Source organism: Ctenopharyngodon idella, chromosome 9 (genome assembly GCF_019924925.1).
Source record: "Ctenopharyngodon idella isolate HZGC_01 chromosome 9, HZGC01, whole genome shotgun sequence".
NCBI classification, from domain to species: domain Eukaryota; kingdom Metazoa; phylum Chordata; class Actinopteri; order Cypriniformes; family Xenocyprididae; genus Ctenopharyngodon; species Ctenopharyngodon idella.
In genome coordinates, this window is record NC_067228.1 from 18,446,132 (window position 1) to 18,465,231 (window position 19,100).

The 19,100-nt window shown below is 38.5% G+C and overlaps 1 protein-coding gene across 3 annotated transcripts in view; it reads left to right on the top strand.

The window, feature by feature from the left end:
• olig2 (oligodendrocyte lineage transcription factor 2) overlaps positions 1 to 16,147 on the top strand; it is a 28,451-nt gene extending 12,304 nt beyond the window's left edge. Inside the window, exons 4-9 of one of the 3 annotated variants that reach the window (XM_051906918.1) lie at positions 3,538 to 3,676; positions 4,404 to 4,491; positions 6,866 to 7,213; positions 9,743 to 9,861; positions 13,831 to 14,056; positions 14,526 to 16,147. In XM_051906918.1, the coding sequence (XP_051762878.1) occupies positions 14,568 to 15,386 (819 nt within the window). In that variant the 5' untranslated portion in view covers positions 3,538 to 3,676; positions 4,404 to 4,491; positions 6,866 to 7,213; ... (1 more) ...; positions 13,831 to 14,056; positions 14,526 to 14,567 and the 3' untranslated portion in view covers positions 15,387 to 16,147. Of the gene's footprint in view, positions 1 to 3,537; positions 3,677 to 4,403; positions 4,492 to 6,865; positions 7,214 to 9,742; positions 9,862 to 13,540; positions 14,057 to 14,525 lie in introns of those variants that run through there. The other 2 variants (XM_051906919.1, XM_051906920.1) reach the window with 2 other exon arrangements.
• The last annotated feature ends 2,953 nt before the right edge of the window (positions 16,148 to 19,100 follow it).

Genomic DNA, 19,100 nt, shown 5'->3' on the forward strand with positions numbered 1-19,100 from the left:
GACGCAACTCCAGCTCCTATGCGTTTTGATCAACAAATATTACTAAACTTCCTGGCACGTCAAATGTACTTCAATTCACTTAAATGAGAAAAAAAATCTATTTTTTTTTTTTTTCTTTTTTTTTTACAATATTTTCACAAACATGATTGAGTCGAACAAAACATCAAGTCATTGAATTAAGGAAAATTGAAAAGTGAAAATAGTACTGTAACGGATGCATAGAGATGAGACGAGGGCGAATCCAAATGCACACAGTTTATTAACAGACGGCAAAGTCACAGATTATCCATTCCAAACCTTGAGCAGGCAAATAGTCCAGAAAAGAGTGACACGTTAAAGTAATCCAAAAACACTTGGAGAAGACAAGAATGTCAAAGCACCCTCTGATCAAACACATGAACACCAACAACGACCCATAAAACCTAACTGAAAAGCAAGTTTAAATACACAATTCAATGATTAGATAATGAACAACAGCTGGAACTAATGAAGGTGACCATGGTGACTAATATGACAACACAGAGAAATGAAAACCAAACAGGAAAGAAACACAGACACAATGGAAACTCAGAATGTATTCCAACATAAAAGTCCTTTAACAAGACAAAACCAAAGACCCAGATCATGACATAACCCCCCCTCAAAGGAGTGGCTTCCAGACACTCCTAAAAACAATCCAGGAAAGTCCAGGAAGGAAGTGGAGAGGAGGTGGAACAGGGGGAGGGATGGAGGGCCTGGCCCATGTGGTGGGAGAAGGACTGGAGACTGAGGCAGATCAGGAGGCCAGGGCAGAACAGGCTGAACAGGCAGCCAGGGCGAAGAAGGCTTGATAACAGGCCAGGGCAGAGCAGGCTGGACAGGTGGCCACCACTGCAGTGCATCCAGGGCTGAAGACCTCCACGGTGAAGCAGATGACCACCACAGCAGTGCAGTTGGGCCTGAAGATCTCCATGGTGGAGCAGATGACCACCACAACAGTGCAGTTAGGCCTGAAGATCTCCACGGCAGAGCAGATGACCACCACAGCAGTGCAGTTGGGGCTGAAGATCTCCACGGCAGAGCAGATGACCACCACAGCAGATCTGGAAAAACTGTAACAAAAGGCACTAAGAGGTTAGAGCTGGCCTCTGTGATTGCGTCAGGGCAGACAAGGAGAGGTGTGGGCCCTGGAGTGAACTCATGGGCTCATGAGTTGGAGCAGACTCTGGAGCGGACTCATGGGATGAAGCGGGCTCTGGAGCAGATTCATAGACTGGAGTGGTCTCGAGTGGATTCATGGATTAGAGCGGGCTCTAGAGCGGATTCAAGGACTGGAGCAGGCTCTGGAGAGGATTCAAGGACTTGAGTGGGCTCTGGAGAGGATTCATGGACTGGAGCTGGCTCTGGAGAAAATTCATGGACTGAAGCGGTTTCAAGAGCAGATTCATGGACTGAAGCCGATGTGTGCGCAGCCCACACACTCCCAATGGCTGTGGCTATAATGGCCAGCACTACGATCTCTGAGGGCTCAGGCGTGGCAGCCATCTCGGCTGAGGGCTCAGGCGTGGCAGCCATCTTGGGACGAGGCTCTGGAAGCTCAGCTGAGACGTGACGAGGCTCTGGAAGATCAGCTGAGACGTGACGAGGCTCTGGAAAATCAGCTGAGACGTGACGAGGCTCTGGAAGATCTGCTGAGACGTGACGAGGCTCTGGAATGGTGGCCATCTTGGGACGAGACTTTGAGGTGGAAGATACTGCGGAAGCTGCTTCGCTGCTTTACTCCCGCAGTAAAACCAGAGACGCTCCGTTGCAATGCCAGATCTATATACTGTTCTAAAGACCAACTAAGATCATGCAATGGCATGTGGGAACTGAGTGGATCAGACAGCCCCCCTCAAAAAAATATCATAAGACACACCTCATCAAAAAATGTTAAATGTACCATTCCAATAAAGTCCTCGACATAGATCAATTGAGGACTATCTCCTTGACGGAGAAGCATTAACTGTGTGGCTGGATTCATTGTTTAATGGGTTGTTCTATAACGGATGTATAGAGATGAGACGAGGGTGAATCCAAATGCACACACAGTTTATTAACAGAAGGCAAAGTCACAGATTATCCATTCCAAACCTTGAGCAGGCAAATAGTCCAGAAAAGAGTGACACGGGAAAGTAATCCACAAACACATGGAGAAGACAAGAACATCTGATCAAACACATGAACACCAACAACGACACATAAAACCTAACTGAAAAGCAAGAGTTTAATTACACAATGCAATGAGTAGATAATGAACAACAGCTGGAACTAATGAAGGTGACCATGGTGACTAATATGACAATACAGAGAAATGAAAACCAAACAGGAAAAGAACACAGACACAATGGAAACTCAGAATGCATTTCAACATAAAAGTCCTTTAACAAGACAAAACCAAAGACCCAGATTGTGACAAGTACAAAACAACATATATAATTTATTTATTTTTTATTAACTTCTGAATATTTAAATATAGTATTTTTATATAATATCAAATTAAATATAATTATTAGGAAATTAATAAATAATATTTAATATATAGAGTAATTTAAAAGATAGATAAAATGTATTATATTAAAGAACTTTTTTTTTCTCTAATGCACACACAACCACGCATGCAAAGGTTTGTTTTGAAATAGGATCTCTGTCTTTGATATGCTGTCAATCAAATGATCTCTGCTGAAATTGCTAGAGAGTAGGTGTCAAAGTAACCTTTGCAACACAGGCACGCAAACACACACACACACATACTATATACCGAAACACAAATAGACTCGCTCAATGACAACACACTCAGTAATTGCTGCCTATTAAGGTCTTCGCTTCTCTCTCACACCTCATTACAGGCCTAAACACACACTGCCCCCTCATTACAGATTGCCTGCTAAACACACACACATATACAATTCCCTCATTCCCACCTGTCAGTTAAACACTCAACCTGGCAAGCGTGACCACTGAGAGTTGGGTGTTAACTCGCTGATGACAGTGTGTGAGGTGTTGGCTCTGTAACCCATTCCAAAACATGGTAGAAAACTGTTATGCGTGCTGACCTTATGTGTCTGTGTGTGTTGTGGGAAGTCTAACAAGGTTTTTTTTGGGTTGGCGTGCTTTACTTGCTGGATTAGTGTTGACTGTTCACCCTGTGAAGAAAATTGACTCCCCTGCAGAAAAACCAATTAGAGCTTGTGTCTATACACATATACAGGTAGACACTTCAGAGACTGTTCAGTGTGTTTGCAATAGGTTCAAATCTTTTGTATGGGAAAAAGCTGTCAGTGTTTAAAATGTGAAAATATGAATTAAAATGTGTGTGTATTTATGGTTACATCAAATTCCCCCAACCCATAATTATATTTTTATTGTAATAACCAACATCCCTCCATGTCGCCATCCCTTGTACCTGTTATTCTCCGCAGTGGAGTAATGTGCAGCCTTTAGCAATGGGGGGTTTTGTTTATCGTAAATTGTTGCAATTCGCTAGAGCCTGATGCTTTTCTCACTGTCTTTCTCAAGGTGAAATGTAACTGAATGTGCCAAGAAGAGCAGATGGGTTGGTGAGAGAAGAGAATAAAGGAAAAGTTGCTGCAAAAGAGTCCTGAGAAGAGTATAATTTTGGGTGTATCAGGGTGTGTGTCAGATCTTTGTGTAAAGGGTATGAAAATGTTTGTCATATTATCAGACATGTTTATGTAAATTAGAGTATAAACTGGAATAAACTGTGGTGATAATTCACGGCTCATTCCTTTGAAAGACCAGCAACTTTCCTGTCCCAGATCTAAGGTTTAACCACCACACCATTAATGGCGTCATTTTTGTTTGATATTTTAAATCAGTTCTTAGAGATTATTGATGTCCAACTTTATTAAATCAATGTTGTTTTTAATGTAATTTTGATGGAAATTGGAGGAAAAGAAGGGCAATTTAAAAAAATTTAAGGAAATTCTGAACAAAGCATGGAAGCTTAAAAAAGAAGAATGGAAAGGAAGATCATTCTAAGGTGATTTGTCAAAATTAAAGTGTAATTTATTTATTTTTTTTTTTTTTTGTATTTATTAGTTTTTATTAAAAAATACACTAAAGAGAAGGCTTTTATTTTGCCATAAAATGATCAGATTTTACGAGTTCTGACTCATTTCAGAACCATTTAGACTTTACCACTGACATATCCAAAATGCTAAAAAAAAAAAAAATGTATCTGCAGGTTGTAGAAAGTCAAAGACTGTGTTGCCAGTTGACTGCACCAAGAAACGAAAGCTAGTAATTTCAAGTAAATAAGGCAGTGAAAGCTTGTAAATAAGCAACAGCTTGTGTGTTGGGCATACTGTACCTATGAATGTACGTCCTAATGTGTTGTTTGCCTGTGTCCCTGTTTGCGATAGTTTGCAGATCCTCTTCAAAGTACTTCAGATGACAAGGGACCCCTCTTAAAAACACAAGCCTGAACTCTTCAGTTTAAGAGCCCTGCTGGTATGTGTGTGTGTTTCTGACTCAGGAAACTGACAGTTGCCCATAAATTATTTGCCTTTATTTTAAAAACACTGCTCATTTACATCAATTTGTAGAGGGCGGGGGAAAGTAGTGAGGGGTGTGTAACTTTAGGTATGTATATGCGAGTGTGTGAGGGGGGGGTCATCTTAGGTGGTCAGCGTAGCCATTCTTTCGCCCAAATATCCTGTCGTATTCCTTCTACCCCTGCATACTTGCCATTTCCATACACCCACAGTACACAGAGCTCAGATGCCTCCCCGCTAATTAGCAACAAGTCAGAGCCGCCCACTTCTGCAGGGCAGTAAATATTCCCACACACTCTCACACTCGCACAGACGTCCCTAACTCGGATACAAGACCCTCGTTCCCTCTCCATTCTTTCCCCTCTTTTCTGATTTTTATCACCTCCCCTTGTTTTGTTCCCACTTCTGCAGCCATCAATCATCCCATTGACCTATCTTGTTAGGGGAAACTCACAGACACACCCCCTCGCCTCTTCCAGGCCTCAGTCTCATCCCACGCTTTCTTTCTTTCTATATACGTATGCATCGGAGCCCCAATGTCCACCTCTGACTTATACCTTCACAGTCCATCCCGCTCTCCCGTGCAGTTAGTGGTCATGACGGGGTTGTGGCCATGGGCCGGACAGGGTCGTAGGGAGGTGTTAGGGGGGATTAGATTTAGGGAACACTCTGGGTGGTACGGTAGCCCCTGCAACGAGCACAATGCCTCCTGTGTCCCCGTGTGACACGCACCCTTGTTTTACAACAGGGGAGGAGACACCTTCAATGCCCCAATGATGTGAACCACCCTGAGCCTATTCACGGTGACAAACGGCCACTGCTGGCCCCTGCGACAAACACATGCACAGACAGACCATGAGTATCTCAAGCATTTTTGCTTCATAGTATGTGCATTTGCTAATTCATTTTAGCAAAAAACACTACTACTAAATTCACAATGGGAGATGCATTGAGACTACCTAGAAGACATTACATTTGTACACTCAGATCCGAGACAGGGAATAAAAGGCTTTCCTCTACCTTCCTCGCTTTCTCCCTCTCCTTTCTCTCTGAAAGAACCTTCTTTGCTGGCTCTCAGTGGAGTTGAATTGGTATGGCTTTAATTGAATCAACTAGCTCTTTTCTTGTGCTGCACTTATGAGGCTAGAGCAGCCAAATGGCTTGATGACAACGTAATGGCAAAAGAATTGAATGAGCGACACTGCCAGAGGGGAGAAAAAACCCAATGGCATTCCTTTGTATCTGCAGCGATACACATAGTCGCACACAGACACATGAAAACACTATTATGATCACTGAACTCAGCCAAAATACAGGAAGAATTATGGGTAACTCCTTAGTATGGGGAACAATTCTCACTTTTAACTAGTTGCTTATTAGCTTGCATATTGGCTGTTTATTAGTACATATAAAGCACACATTAATGCCTTATTCTGCATGACCATATTCTACATCCCTAAATCTTACCCCATACCTGAACTTAACAACTACAACAACAAATTAATAAGCAGTAAATTAAGAGTTTATTGAGGCAAAAGATAGGCATTTTATCAATATGGAGCTAATTCTACCTTATCTAAGCCATAAATTCAATTTTGTTGGCATAACTTACAGGTATTAAGTTTCCCAAACAAGGGTTTGTTAACCCCTGAGGGTTTGTGAATGAACTGCGAGGTTTGTGAGTTGATGAAAAGCTTATAATTAATTCAATTATGAAAATGTAAAATTTAAATAATTTAAAAATAAAAACAATTATAATAAAACACTTGAAAAGATCAAATATATCATTGAAATATATTATAACAGGTGGTACTTCAAAGAAAATATTTTATGTTAGGGTTGGTTAGGTTAGGGCATTTATATTGATTCAGTGGTGTAAAGCACACTAGACTTGAATACATTCCTCATGAAACAATTTTTTTTCTAGGTTGATTTTTTTTTTTTCAGGGTGTGTATCCTGGGAACTGAACCTATGAATGTGCTGTTGCAGGAACAAATTTATATTAAATATCAGGTCATTTTAAACAGGTCATATCCAGGCCAGGAAACGTCTTAGATATTAAAAAGAAATGGAGATTTTCATGCAGTTTAAATATGGAGATTGTGATGGAAAATTAAAGTGATGTAAAGGCTCTATACAAAGTCCTACACAAATTTTCTTTTACCGGTCTATCTTTTTAACCAAAGAGACCCATTACAGACTATAATAACAGCAGTTCTTTCTTTCTTTTTTTTTTTCTTTAAGGAATGCATATGAAATGCATATGTTGAGAACATCAGTGTTTGTGAAACACTGTAAATTTCTCTCTTTCTCTCTGTCTTTCTTTCAGCTTCCAGCAGAATATCCACAGGAAGTGCCACCCATTCTTTGAAGATGTTCAGGTTTTGGTGAACAATCAGTGTGAGGCTGACATAAATGATCTCGACCCCTGGCTGCTGTGAAAGTTCGGGATGCAGAGGAGGGATGGAGAGATGCATACCTCCTAAAGAATCTGGGCAGAGACAATAGAACAGCGCACAGGCACTTGGGGAACAGAAGGGTGACACAGAGGGCAGCTCTCACCCACAACAACTCTCCTCCTTTGAAAACAAAACCCCAACCTGTTACTGCTTCAGCCTGCCTGTGGGAGGGGATGCTCGTAATAAAGCTGCCAGCCCCCTCATTAGACATCACGAGGGTAAGTGCATGTGCATGTGTTTGAGTGAAGGACCAGGAACCAATAGTACAGGAATGCTCTCTTTCAAGTGCCTTTTGGGAGCGAGAGCTCTGTGTCTCAGTTTTTCATATGCATGTCTTTTTGGTCCCTTCCCATTTTAATCTCTTAGTTTCTTCTAAGACTGAATGAGTTCAGGCGAGTAGCTACACTTGTCCTGTTAAAAAAAAAGTCAGCTGTCCTTGCCAGAAATTACGGTTATAATCAGTAGAATAGAAAGCCACATGTTGAATCAGAGTTCATCGTAAGTTACCTGTCCAAAAAACATGGCAAATACCTGCATATAAACAGTGCACAGGGTTATACCAAGAAAAAAAGGGACAAAACGCATCAGGGTAACACACATGACACTAAAATAATGCAATAAACATAAACTAAATAACAGAAAATGTAAAACAAAACAACACATCATTTGGACTTCTGGGAATGTCCTTTTACTGTTTTTCACCGCAAGTTTTACATTATTTTTACAGTAAAATTACATAAAATGTGATCTTAAACCATTTACAAATTTTTACCGATATATGGTACCCACAGTTAACCAATTAACAAGCTTTTACTGTAGCATTTTTACAATATTTTGTAAAATAGATTTTTTTTTTTTTTTTTTTTTCCAGTGTAGACATTTACCTGCACTCAAAAAAATGAATTATTGGATTTACTTAAAAAAAGCAGTGTCAAGTGGTTCCACACAACTATATTGAGTAATTTGTACAAATAACAATTTAGTTGTATAAACAAAAGAAAATCAAGTAAAACTGACAAAATTTCTTTGAGTAAATGGAAATCATTTGAATTAGTCCCTGTTACGTAATATTTATATGTGCAGTTTACTTAATAATGTTTATTAATTAATAAATTTATAAAAGTTTATTACATAAGGTGAACACATTTATTGACTTAATTTACCTTATTAAATGAACTATTTGCTCAAAATGCACAAAAAAAACCCCTCATTGAACAAACTCAATTTAATTGAGAATCCTAAAACATCCTAAACATGCGTATATGAGTGCTCACAACCTAAACACAGATGCCACTCTTCTGCATAATGGTAACCACAAAGTTCAAAAACATTACAAAAACTCCTCAAAATGTCCACCATAACTTAAGATTAAACACTAACATAAACTAACAACACCTTTCCCTTTCCTGAAAAACACATAAAATAACACTTTAATCGCTAAATATACTCTACTAATGCAGTCCCTTACAAAGCATGCTGGGAGCTAAGGATCCACTGCCCAGTTAGTTATGTCAAGAATTTGTGCGTTTCACTAAGCTGATTGAGCAAACACGTAAGTAAAGCTGACAATACTCATTTTTAGTAGAAACAACTCAGTTAAATTAAGTTCATGTAGTTGCATGAGTTTTGAGGTAATGTGAACAAGGATGGTTTGAGTGAAACTTTCACGTCCTACCAAACCTGTATGACTTTCTTCTGTGGAACACAACATAATATATTTTGAAGAAGGTTTCAACAGTCTTTGTTCATACAAAACAACACTGGACCACATCCATTTTCATTTTATGGACATTAAATAAAAAAAAAAAAAAAAAAAGTATTTAAAATAAAAACATTGTGAGAGTTAGTAAATTATGAGAAAATATTATTTTATTTATTTTTTTGGTGAACTGTTCCTTTAGGTGTAGATTTCATAAGACACAATAAAGTTTTTCTTGATTTATATCCATACTGACATCATCTCATTTTCAGGGTCCATCTCAGCGTCCTCCCTCTTTCACACAAGAACACATACACAGTCACACACCCCTCCTTTTTATCTTTCCCTCTTGCAGGATCAGGGGAGCAGGTTGTGGTAACATTTGTAGCATTTGGCTGCAGCAAATCCCACAGCTTTTTCCTAAAAAGAAGCAGCCACCTTAAAAAGGGGGGGGGGGGGGGGGGGGGGGGGCTCTTCTCCAGTGAAGCCCTTGGTCTTTCTCCTGCTCTTAGCCTGCGCACAGCGGTCTGCATGCCCCTCACCACCGCTTGCAAATCCCCCTTTATCCGCTGGCAGCCAGATGGGGTGGCAGGAATAATAGGCAGAGCCTGATGAGCACCATTCAATTTGTCCAGCCGTGTAAAGGAGCTTGTAAGCCGTTCCATTTGAGCAGGGTGTAATAGTAGCCAGGGGAGCAGAGGCTATGTTAAGACTTAATTACCTACTAATGGCTGTTGTAGGGACAAAAGACTTGTGTAGACCCCAACAACTTACACTCCTGTAATAGAGGAGAAAGGCAGGGAGAGGAAGAGGTGGGGGGAACTGTTTATTGAGATGCTGTGGTTAGAAATTTGTGATGTCCATATGTTAAAAATTTCATCAACACTTATATTCACTACATATATGAGGTGTCTAGATGGAAAGAAAGAAAGGAAAGAAGATGCATGTACTTTGATTTTCTTTAGAAAGCCATTTGGGCTCAGAAACCTGAGAGAAAAGGTTTTCTTTTTTCATTCTTTTTTCTTTTCTTATTCTCTTTCTTTTTCAGTTGGAGGGAAGATTAGCAGGATTAAGACTGGCTCACATATGCTGCTCTTCACTATTGGCATTCAACACAACATAAGCCCAACTGCCACCCAGACGGGGAGAGAAAGAAAGATGTAGAGGGTGAGAGTGAAAGTTTTCTTCTGATATTAAAGCATTGCTACACTGAATCAAAACTGTTTGAATAACTGTGGAAGAAAAAAGGCTGTTTAGTGAGAAAGGGAGAGAGAAAAGAAACTGTTTGATGGTGAGAGGAAGGAATCAGAAAGGATGATGGTGCAGAAGCGTTTATGATGGTAAATAGCTTGAGGTGCAGGATATAGTCTTAGACCTTGTTAGATTTAAAATAAATAAATAAATAAACTGCAAGAGAACAGTTTAAGGATAAGTGTTTTAAAAGAGTTAGGTTATGATGGAAAAGAAAATAATATTGAGCACTATTTCATCAATCAAATTTAAGCTAATTTGTGACATGGTCATGTGAACTTCTTTACCATGATCAGCTTTAACTTGTGGAGTTCATGCAGTTTAACTGCAAAAAGGAGACAAAACTAAATAATATGAAATGTATGTTAGTTTTTCAGTTCAACTTTTCACTTCTTATGCTGATAACATAATTTAATGATTTTTTTTTTTTTTAATGGACCCTTTTCACAGACTGTGATGATGCAGTTATTCAATATTACAGTCAAACCAAAAATTATTCAGACATTTTTTGATATGTTTGATATATTTTTACTAGTAAGTGCAGGAGTTTATTTATGTAAGTGAGGATAGCAAAATAAAGTAAACTGACATATTATACCCAAAAATTCTTCATACAGTGGACTATCAGTAAACTTAATAAAAATTTGGAACCAAAAATTATTCAGACACTTTGATCTGACCATTTTGCTTAAGTGTTATCTGACATAATTAAGATTATTTTTTTCTGACACAGTTTAACTCTGATATGTTGTTATATTTTATTACCATTTTTTTAAACTATAATGAATAAATTGTAATAATGAATGAAATGTTCAAGGTGTCTGAATAAATTTTGGTTTGACTGTATATAATAAATATTTTAATTTAAAAAAAATGTAATGTTCATTTATAACACTTTACTTTACATTATGTTATTGGCAACACATTTCAGAAAACTAGTTAAGACCGCTGTGTGGATGTTCTTAATTCAATGGCAGAGAGAGTGACAGCAAATCTGACTCTTCTGACCACTGTAATCAATCTTTTTTTTTTTCTTTTTTTTTCCTCTTTTGGAAACTCATAGAAACGCAAACATAGTTTTTTTTTCATTAGCTATTAGGTTGTTGTAGTTTCCATTCACCGCTATAGAAGTTTACAGAACTATGACGAATTCCAACCCCGGAAATGTGAAAAGGATCCATTGAAAAATTATGCAAAACAGAAGCATTTTCTCTAGTGCTTTTAAGCTTTGGACCCTGTTGTAACCTATTTCACAAAATAAACAGACACAGGATTTAAAAGAAGATTAAAAGAATGTCTGTTTAACCAGCAACGCTATCTCACGACCAATTTTTTTACACAGTTACGAGGTGGCTAATTTATGATTTGTCTAAACCCCAGTGACGGGTAGGTTTAGGGGCGGGGTTAGGGGTAGGTCATTCATAAGAATTTTGGCAACACATAAAATACGTACGATTTAGCAAAAAAAAAAAAACAACAACACATAGCCTATGAATTTGTATAAGTGAGGTCGTACAAATTCGTACGAATTAACCACCTTGTAAAATACGTACGAATTGCTGTGAGATCGGGTTGGTTTAATAGAACAGCAGAAAATATTGAAGATGTAAAAAAGTGCCGTGACATAACAGTAAAGTACTACTGTGCTTATGTTGAGTTTTGGGATTTGCAAAAAAAAGCTGAAAGTGAACTCCAGCTGGATTCATTAACTTAAGTATGACTGCAGTTACAGCACTGGCTAATTTAGCTCTTGGGGTTAACAGTTTTTACACATATACACACCTCTGCCCACCTCATTATTGGAATGCACACACAAACACATCATTATCTCATAAAGGTAATGAGAAAAGAAGAGTCTGGCTTTGCCAACAGGCGGAAATTAGCACTCAGTCTCCCTCCACACTCAGCCACCAGGCTAACATTCATTCACCCTGAGGTGGCAAAAGCTCTCGTATCTAACGTTTCTCTCTCTCTCCGTCTTTCTCTGAGGCAGGCCCTTGTTAAACAAATAGCTTTTAATTAAATGACTGAACGACATAAAATGTAGCCAGTTCTGTATTTCTGTCATTTCAGTTGATTTAATTCTCTGCACCTGAACTGTGAAGTTTGAATAAGCTGTAAAATGCTGTCTGGAAACTGGCATTGGTGCAAATATGTTAAAACTCAGGAAGATGGTTAATTGAAATGTTTTGCAATATAAAAATTAATAAAGTATCACTTTGCATTAGTGTCCATTTTATGCATATTACATTAAATAATTACAGTTGCAACAATGACAATGTGTATTATGAACTGCTCCACTGAAACTTACAATTAAGAACATTGCTCATTAGGCTTTCCCATTGTACTTATGTAATCACTCTGTAATGTGGTGTGGCCAGTGTTTTTGCCTCAAGTCTTGTTTAAGCAGGTCTGCAAGAATGAGTGTACATCTTTGTCATTGGCTCAATGTAATCTAAATCAAGAGGTAATGACGTCAGTCATGCATGCTCTTAATTAGCCTTAATTGGCAACATTCTCGGCGGACTACAGTTACCAAAGTTGGGATGAATCGAGGGCAGACCAACCCCTGTCTTTCTCTCTCTGTAATTGCTCCCAAGACAGTTGTCAGTCAGTGTGTTGTGTGGGTGCGTGTGAATTTGTGTGCATTGCATTCTTCCCCGGGTGACATTTCAGATAATTATATGCGCGAGGAATAAACTGCAGCTCTGACAATAGGGCTCTTTCTGTCCCCCCGTTTCTAATCCAGACAGTCGCGGCATATATTACCATTTTGGTACACTTAACAAGTGAGATTACCGGAATTCATAATGAAGGAACTGAACTACAACTTCTCTCCGACACCGCCGGTTTAAACCAACTCATTTGCATAAGCGTATTTAACGAGAGTAAACAAGCAAACAGACAGACGGGACTGTCCGCACGGGGAAAACAACCAAACAACAAGAGCTCATAGATGCTTCAGTGAAAATATGTTAAAGACCTTGATCTGATGATGTCTCTCCTAAACTCACTGATGCGTCTGTTAAATCTACACCTGTGGAGTCAGATAGATGAAGAGCTATCTATCTATCTATACATTAATATATCGTCAAATAAATGTTTATATAGGCTGTGCTCAATTAATTTCCAAAGTATAAGAGAAACGTAAATTTCTTATAAATATGTGCACTAGCTGTAGCCAGCTAGATGTTTATGTGCTCCTCTTCTACCCCAAACAAAAACATTTATTTGTCCATATTGGCCTAATTGAAATGTTTCAGATCATAACCGTTATAAACATTTTGCACGCCTCGTTTCCTAACGATTTAAATGCGTTTAACGGCTGAAATCAGTCAGCTGTCAGGCGCCCGCATGAGGTCACCGGGTTAAAACAATATGAGCACATTCAAACCGCAAAACAGTGCCTGCAAATGACCGCGCTCAGTCCTACGGGAAAAATTTGCATCGGTATCCATCCTATATCCATCATATATGTGTGTGTGTATATATATATATATATATATATATATAAATTCTTCTTTAATACCAATGCATCTTGATTACAAATAGCCTATACCCTAATTAGTGATAATATTGTTTTGTTGATTGTATTTTTTTTTTATTGCAATTTAATTGTCCAACAAGCATGTGCAGTGCATTTAGAGTTAGGGCAGTTAATTACAAAATTGTTAAACAAAGTTCTCTGAAGTTTTTCATCTACTTGTGGACGCATGCACCACCTGACTTTACTTAATAGCTTAAGTACAGATTGCACAGTTTGTTCAACCGACTCACTGTAATCTAAACCCAACGATGTTCTGTGAGGATGCACCATATGCGAAGTGTGTCTAATGCAGTTAATGAAGCCTCAGTTTTTTTTTTTTTTTTTTGTAATGACATCAGATTTTTGGACCCCCACCCACTTGTGCTCATTGGTTCTTGACGGGCTGTCGGAAAAGCGTTGACATTGTCCCGGTGACTTGCCCCCGGGTGATAGGGAGGAGGGACCTACTATAAAATACCCCTCGTCACTCTCGGGCGTGCCAAACACAAACAGTGCACGAGTGAACTGGAATAACGAGTGAATTCTGCAAAGCTGCACACCAACAGGCGCTTGCACCTGCTACCGGTAAGTTTGTAACATATAGAAAATAAATGCAATGATTTGATTAATTCGTATAAAAACAATGTAGGCTACAATTAGTAAACGCCAAGCATGATTTAAACAAGATTAAATTATTTTCTCCTTCCAGTTATTCAGTTGAGAATTTTTTATAGGCTACTATTATATGACTTAGCTATTAGATACCTTCTAACAGTTTTCATAATTATATTTTTATAGTTTGCTTTTTCGCTACTAAACTGGCGAACTGTGTAACAAACTTCAACAGCTTTACTTTTTGGAAACTTGTGTAGTTGGAGAGGTTATATGAATTTCTAGAGCATAGGCTACTCTTAATTTGCTGTATTGCATTTAATTAAACCATGTTAATTAGTTTTTTTTTTTTTTTTTTTTTACTTTTAGTTTTTAATTTCTTATTACATTGTAAAAAAAAACCATTATTTTTTTAGTTTTTAATCATTACCATCTTTTAAAGGAATATTGACATCTGCGAGAAGCTGAGAGCGCACTGAACATCATGGACTCCGACACGAGCCGAGTGTCCAGTAGACCTTCTTCTCCTGAAGGCGATGATCTCTTCCTGTCCGCAGTCAAGAAGTCCGTCGGTTTCTCCGGCGCCGTCTCCTCCACGCAGAGCGATTCTCCTCCGGAGTTAAGAGGCGCAGATCTGCGTGGCGTCTCCAGCGCCGATGAGGACGCAGTGGCTCTGAAGATGCTCTCCAAAAAGGACCGTAAACTTCTATCTGAGAACGAACTACAGAGTATGCGCCTCAAGATCAACAGCCGCGAGAGGAAGCGCATGCACGACCTCAACATCGCCATGGACGGGCTCCGGGAGGTCATGCCCTACGCCCACGGGCCATCCGTGCGCAAGCTCTCCAAAATAGCCACCCTGCTGCTCGCGCGCAATTATATCCTTATGCTGAGCAACTCGCTGGAGGAGATGAAACGGCTTGTGAGCGAGATCTACGGCGGAGGGAGCGGGGCCCATCACGCCGGTTTCCACCCGTCCGGTTGTGGCACCCTTACGCACGCGGCGGCCGCTCCGTTACCGGGTCACCCTGCTGCTGTCTCGCATTCCTCTCACCCGGTACATCATCCTCTGCTACCACCAGCAGTCTCCACTGCCGCATCTCTCTCTGGCCCGGGTCTGACAGCCGTCAGGCCGCATCACGGACTCCTCAAGGCACCATCGGCCTCAGGGCCACTCGGCGCTGGTTTCCAGCACTGGGGTGCCGGAATCCCGTGTCCGTGTAGCATGTGCCAGGTGCCTCCGCCTCATGTGTCTGGTATGAGCACCGTCAGCATGCCACGACTGACCAGTGACTCAAAATAAAGTACTGAACTTTGATAAAAGAACTCTGAGAAGGAACCATAGACTTTTATATATATATAAAAACTGTATTATCTCGTGTTTATCAGTTTATGACTGAACAATTTGCAAAGCACAAATAGATCTGAAGCGAAGAAGAATGGATCAAAGCCACTAACATAGAGTTTTCTAACACTTTAGAGATATTAGGGTTTACTATCCATGTGCATTTTTGTGTATGAAGTTTGTTATCATTACTCTTTTTAGCCTTCAATCCTGGGACTGCGACGAAAGATAAGATTAAAATAAATCCGGCCAATTTATGCTTCAGTTAAAGAGGGCTAAATAGTTTAATGGGCTATTAAACGAAATTATTCATTAAAAAGTCTTATGGTTTTGAAAAACATAATATGACTGTATATTGTGTAAATATGTAGATAGCGATTGTACAGTTTGAGAGATTTTATATTACCTTCCCCAGTTTAGGCTATTTGGGGTCAGAATTCATTTGCCAAGCGCTGTCTGTAACACGAAAGATGCACCTCTCTCTCTCTCTCTCTCTCTCTCTCTCTCGATCACTTTAGTTTTCTGGCTTTCCATCTTTGTTATTTTTATTTCTTCTTTCTGCACAAGCTTACCCGTCATTGCCGATGCGAAGAATGATCAACTTTTATTTTTTATAATAAAGTGCAAAATGATATTTATTTACTTATTTTGATGGTATTTTCAAATTAATGTGCGGTGAATGTTTGAGTCATAACTGTAAAATAAATGTTTTAAAATGATGCATGTGTGATGTGTGTTTGTGCTTAATCAATTAACCCAGTTCTTGAAAGGAAACATGAAGGAAACACAAAACGAAACAAAAAGAAAAATGTGAGAAATGTGATGTGAGAAAAATAAATAAATATGCGGTGAAAAACATAACATTCTAACAGAATTAAAATTCTATCTATCTATCTATCTAAACCTTAAAACGTAAAAAAAGAAAATGAAAACCATGAAGGCGCAGTCAAGTTAAATGTTTAATTTTCTTTTACATTTTTTAATAATTGGTTGCCTATTTTCGGAAACAAATAACCACTTATTCGCTCTGGATGAGAACAAACAGAGAGTGCTCAGACCGACACCATTTATTTATTGTAAACTGGAACAAAGATGGTCTAAAAAGAGTGAGAATGTTTCATAACTTGACCCGAGCTTATTGACAGACCGTAATCTACAGTCTCTGTGGAAGATTTTATTTTAAATAGCATAATTTACAGTTTAATTGTTTATTTTTTGTTTTATATAGTTTATATTTGTATATAGTAATTTATTAGTGACGACTAATGCTTGATAGCCTAAATTCTATGATAATTTTTTAGCTATTATTAAGCCCACCTGTATGATTTACGCATTATCCTATATCAAAGTATAGGCAAACTGAATACTGAGTTTCTTCTTTTATTATTATTATTTATTTATTTACAAATAACAGTAATATTAAAAAACAGAGAGAATATGAATTCAATGTATTGTTCATTCTAATTAACGAAATTAAACGAATGTTTGCTCAACTTTTGCGCACTTAAATAGGCTATAGCCTTCGCCACTGTTTGAGTTAATATAAACAAATTGGCAAATATAGACAAATAGGTAACATGGAACAGTAGCCTATTCATTAATAAAAATCAGACAGACTGGGGGAAAATATAAAATCAGGCTATAGTCAGGGAAAAAAAACAAAAAAAAACAGTTGATTGTGATAGAAAGAATGTGTCACAATGACTTTTCCGTAATTTGGCACATGTGACATCGAGCTGGGGAACTCGCCTTCATTTCCTCGCTTCTCATGTCACCTGTGAACACCCTTACCTGTCAAAGCCAATGATTCTGCTGCTTTGGGCAGCTTTCCAAATGAGACCTTGCAGATTTTCTTACTAACTTTTATGAAGCGCTTCATTCCGGAAAAAAATAAAAATAAGATTACCTTCATGTTTTTAAGCCTCAAGGAGGGGATCATTTATTTAGAATGCAAAAAACGCATTTGCAGTCTTGCACTACACAAAATATGCAGAAAAAGAAGGAGCTGCGAGATGGAGGGAATAAATAAAGGAGTATTAGGTGGAATACATAACTAAACGCCAGCAGCTGGATGGCAGATTGCTCTTTCTGTTGCAATGTTTTCCAAGGGATTTTTGAGCTGGAACGATACGGAGTGAAGCTGGCTTTTGAATATTCATATTTGCTACTTGTTTATTTGTTTAAAAATTCATTATATTATATTATTATAATTCATTGTATTACTTTTGTACAACAAAAAGGGCAATTTCTATTTTATATGGACAGACGTTACTGATTAATTTATAAGATGCTTTATTTATGTACTGTTTAATTTGCATATTTTATTTGCCGATTTATCCTAGATGCATTTTGGGCATTTCAAAAACATAGGCTATTCATGTCACAACTAAATAGTCTAAATTCAACAAAAAAGGGCTCATAAACATCAACCAATCTTCACGTAAGTTTCAAGGGGGAAAAAAAAACAAGTTTCAGTAGGCCTATTACATTCACCCAGTAGCAGTCAGTGTAATAGTAATTTCGACCCCAGATTGAGCTCCATGAAAGCAAACAGGCTGCTGATGTCTTGTCTTCCTTCACTAACATCTGCTTGTTAGTAATCTTCAGCCGCCTCGCCCATTTGCTCCGCGTAAAATGCAATTACTCCGAAAGGTAATGAGAATTACACGCTATCACGTTTCCAAATTAATCAGAGCAGCACCTCCCCCGCGGAGCCACTGAACAGGAACACCTTAACGAAGGTCTCCTCTCACTCACTGACTCACTGACACATAATTATAGATACTAATAGCTCACTAATAACGCACGGACAAAATACTGCAAAGCAAATCTACTTAAGTAACGTGTCATCATTCTAATGACCGAGCATAAAGTGCCAAACATGATGTCAAAGACAACATACATTAACTGAATTTACATAATCTGTTGCATTATATAATGTAAAAAAATGTTTGCTACTAAGTTATTAGGCTATATAAATGAAACTTTTTGAGCTAATATTTATCCATGCCATACAGCAGCCTCATGCATAGCATTTTCACAGATTGTTTAATGTTTAATATTTATGTGTGTGGTGGTGGTTTTAAACTCAAATCTTAAAACCATTCTTAAATCCTCTGATTCAGCACAGATGTTGGGCCATTCACACGCAAACACTGGGCCTTGTTAGCCCAAAGGATTAGACCGAGAGGATCGAAGAGATGCATCAAAGGTGGTGGAAAAACACAAATAATGTAGAAAAAAAGAGCCAAAATAAACAAATACATGAAGTGCATCTGTAGCATTGTGGGACAATAGAAAGTAACAAGAAAGAGACGTGGAGAGAAGTAAAGTTATCCTCTCCTAGAATGTGTTTTTCAGCCTCTCAGTTTCATTGATCCATCATCGTTATAGCAAGTGTCAGTCATTTATCACATAATCATTCCAAGAAGTGCATTTTAGAGGAGGAGCAGACGGATGGTTTGAGGAACCTGTACAGTGGCCATATGAGACCACACTTCCCCTGGGACAAGTGTTTATCTCACCCTCCATCATCTGTTCTTCCTTATGTAACACCCCATGGAGCTGAAGACATCTCCATGTAAAAGACATTGTAATCATTTTTATTTTAGTTTGATGAGATTCATTAAAGTGTCAAGTGATAGTCTGATTGGAACTATACTGGCATGAATG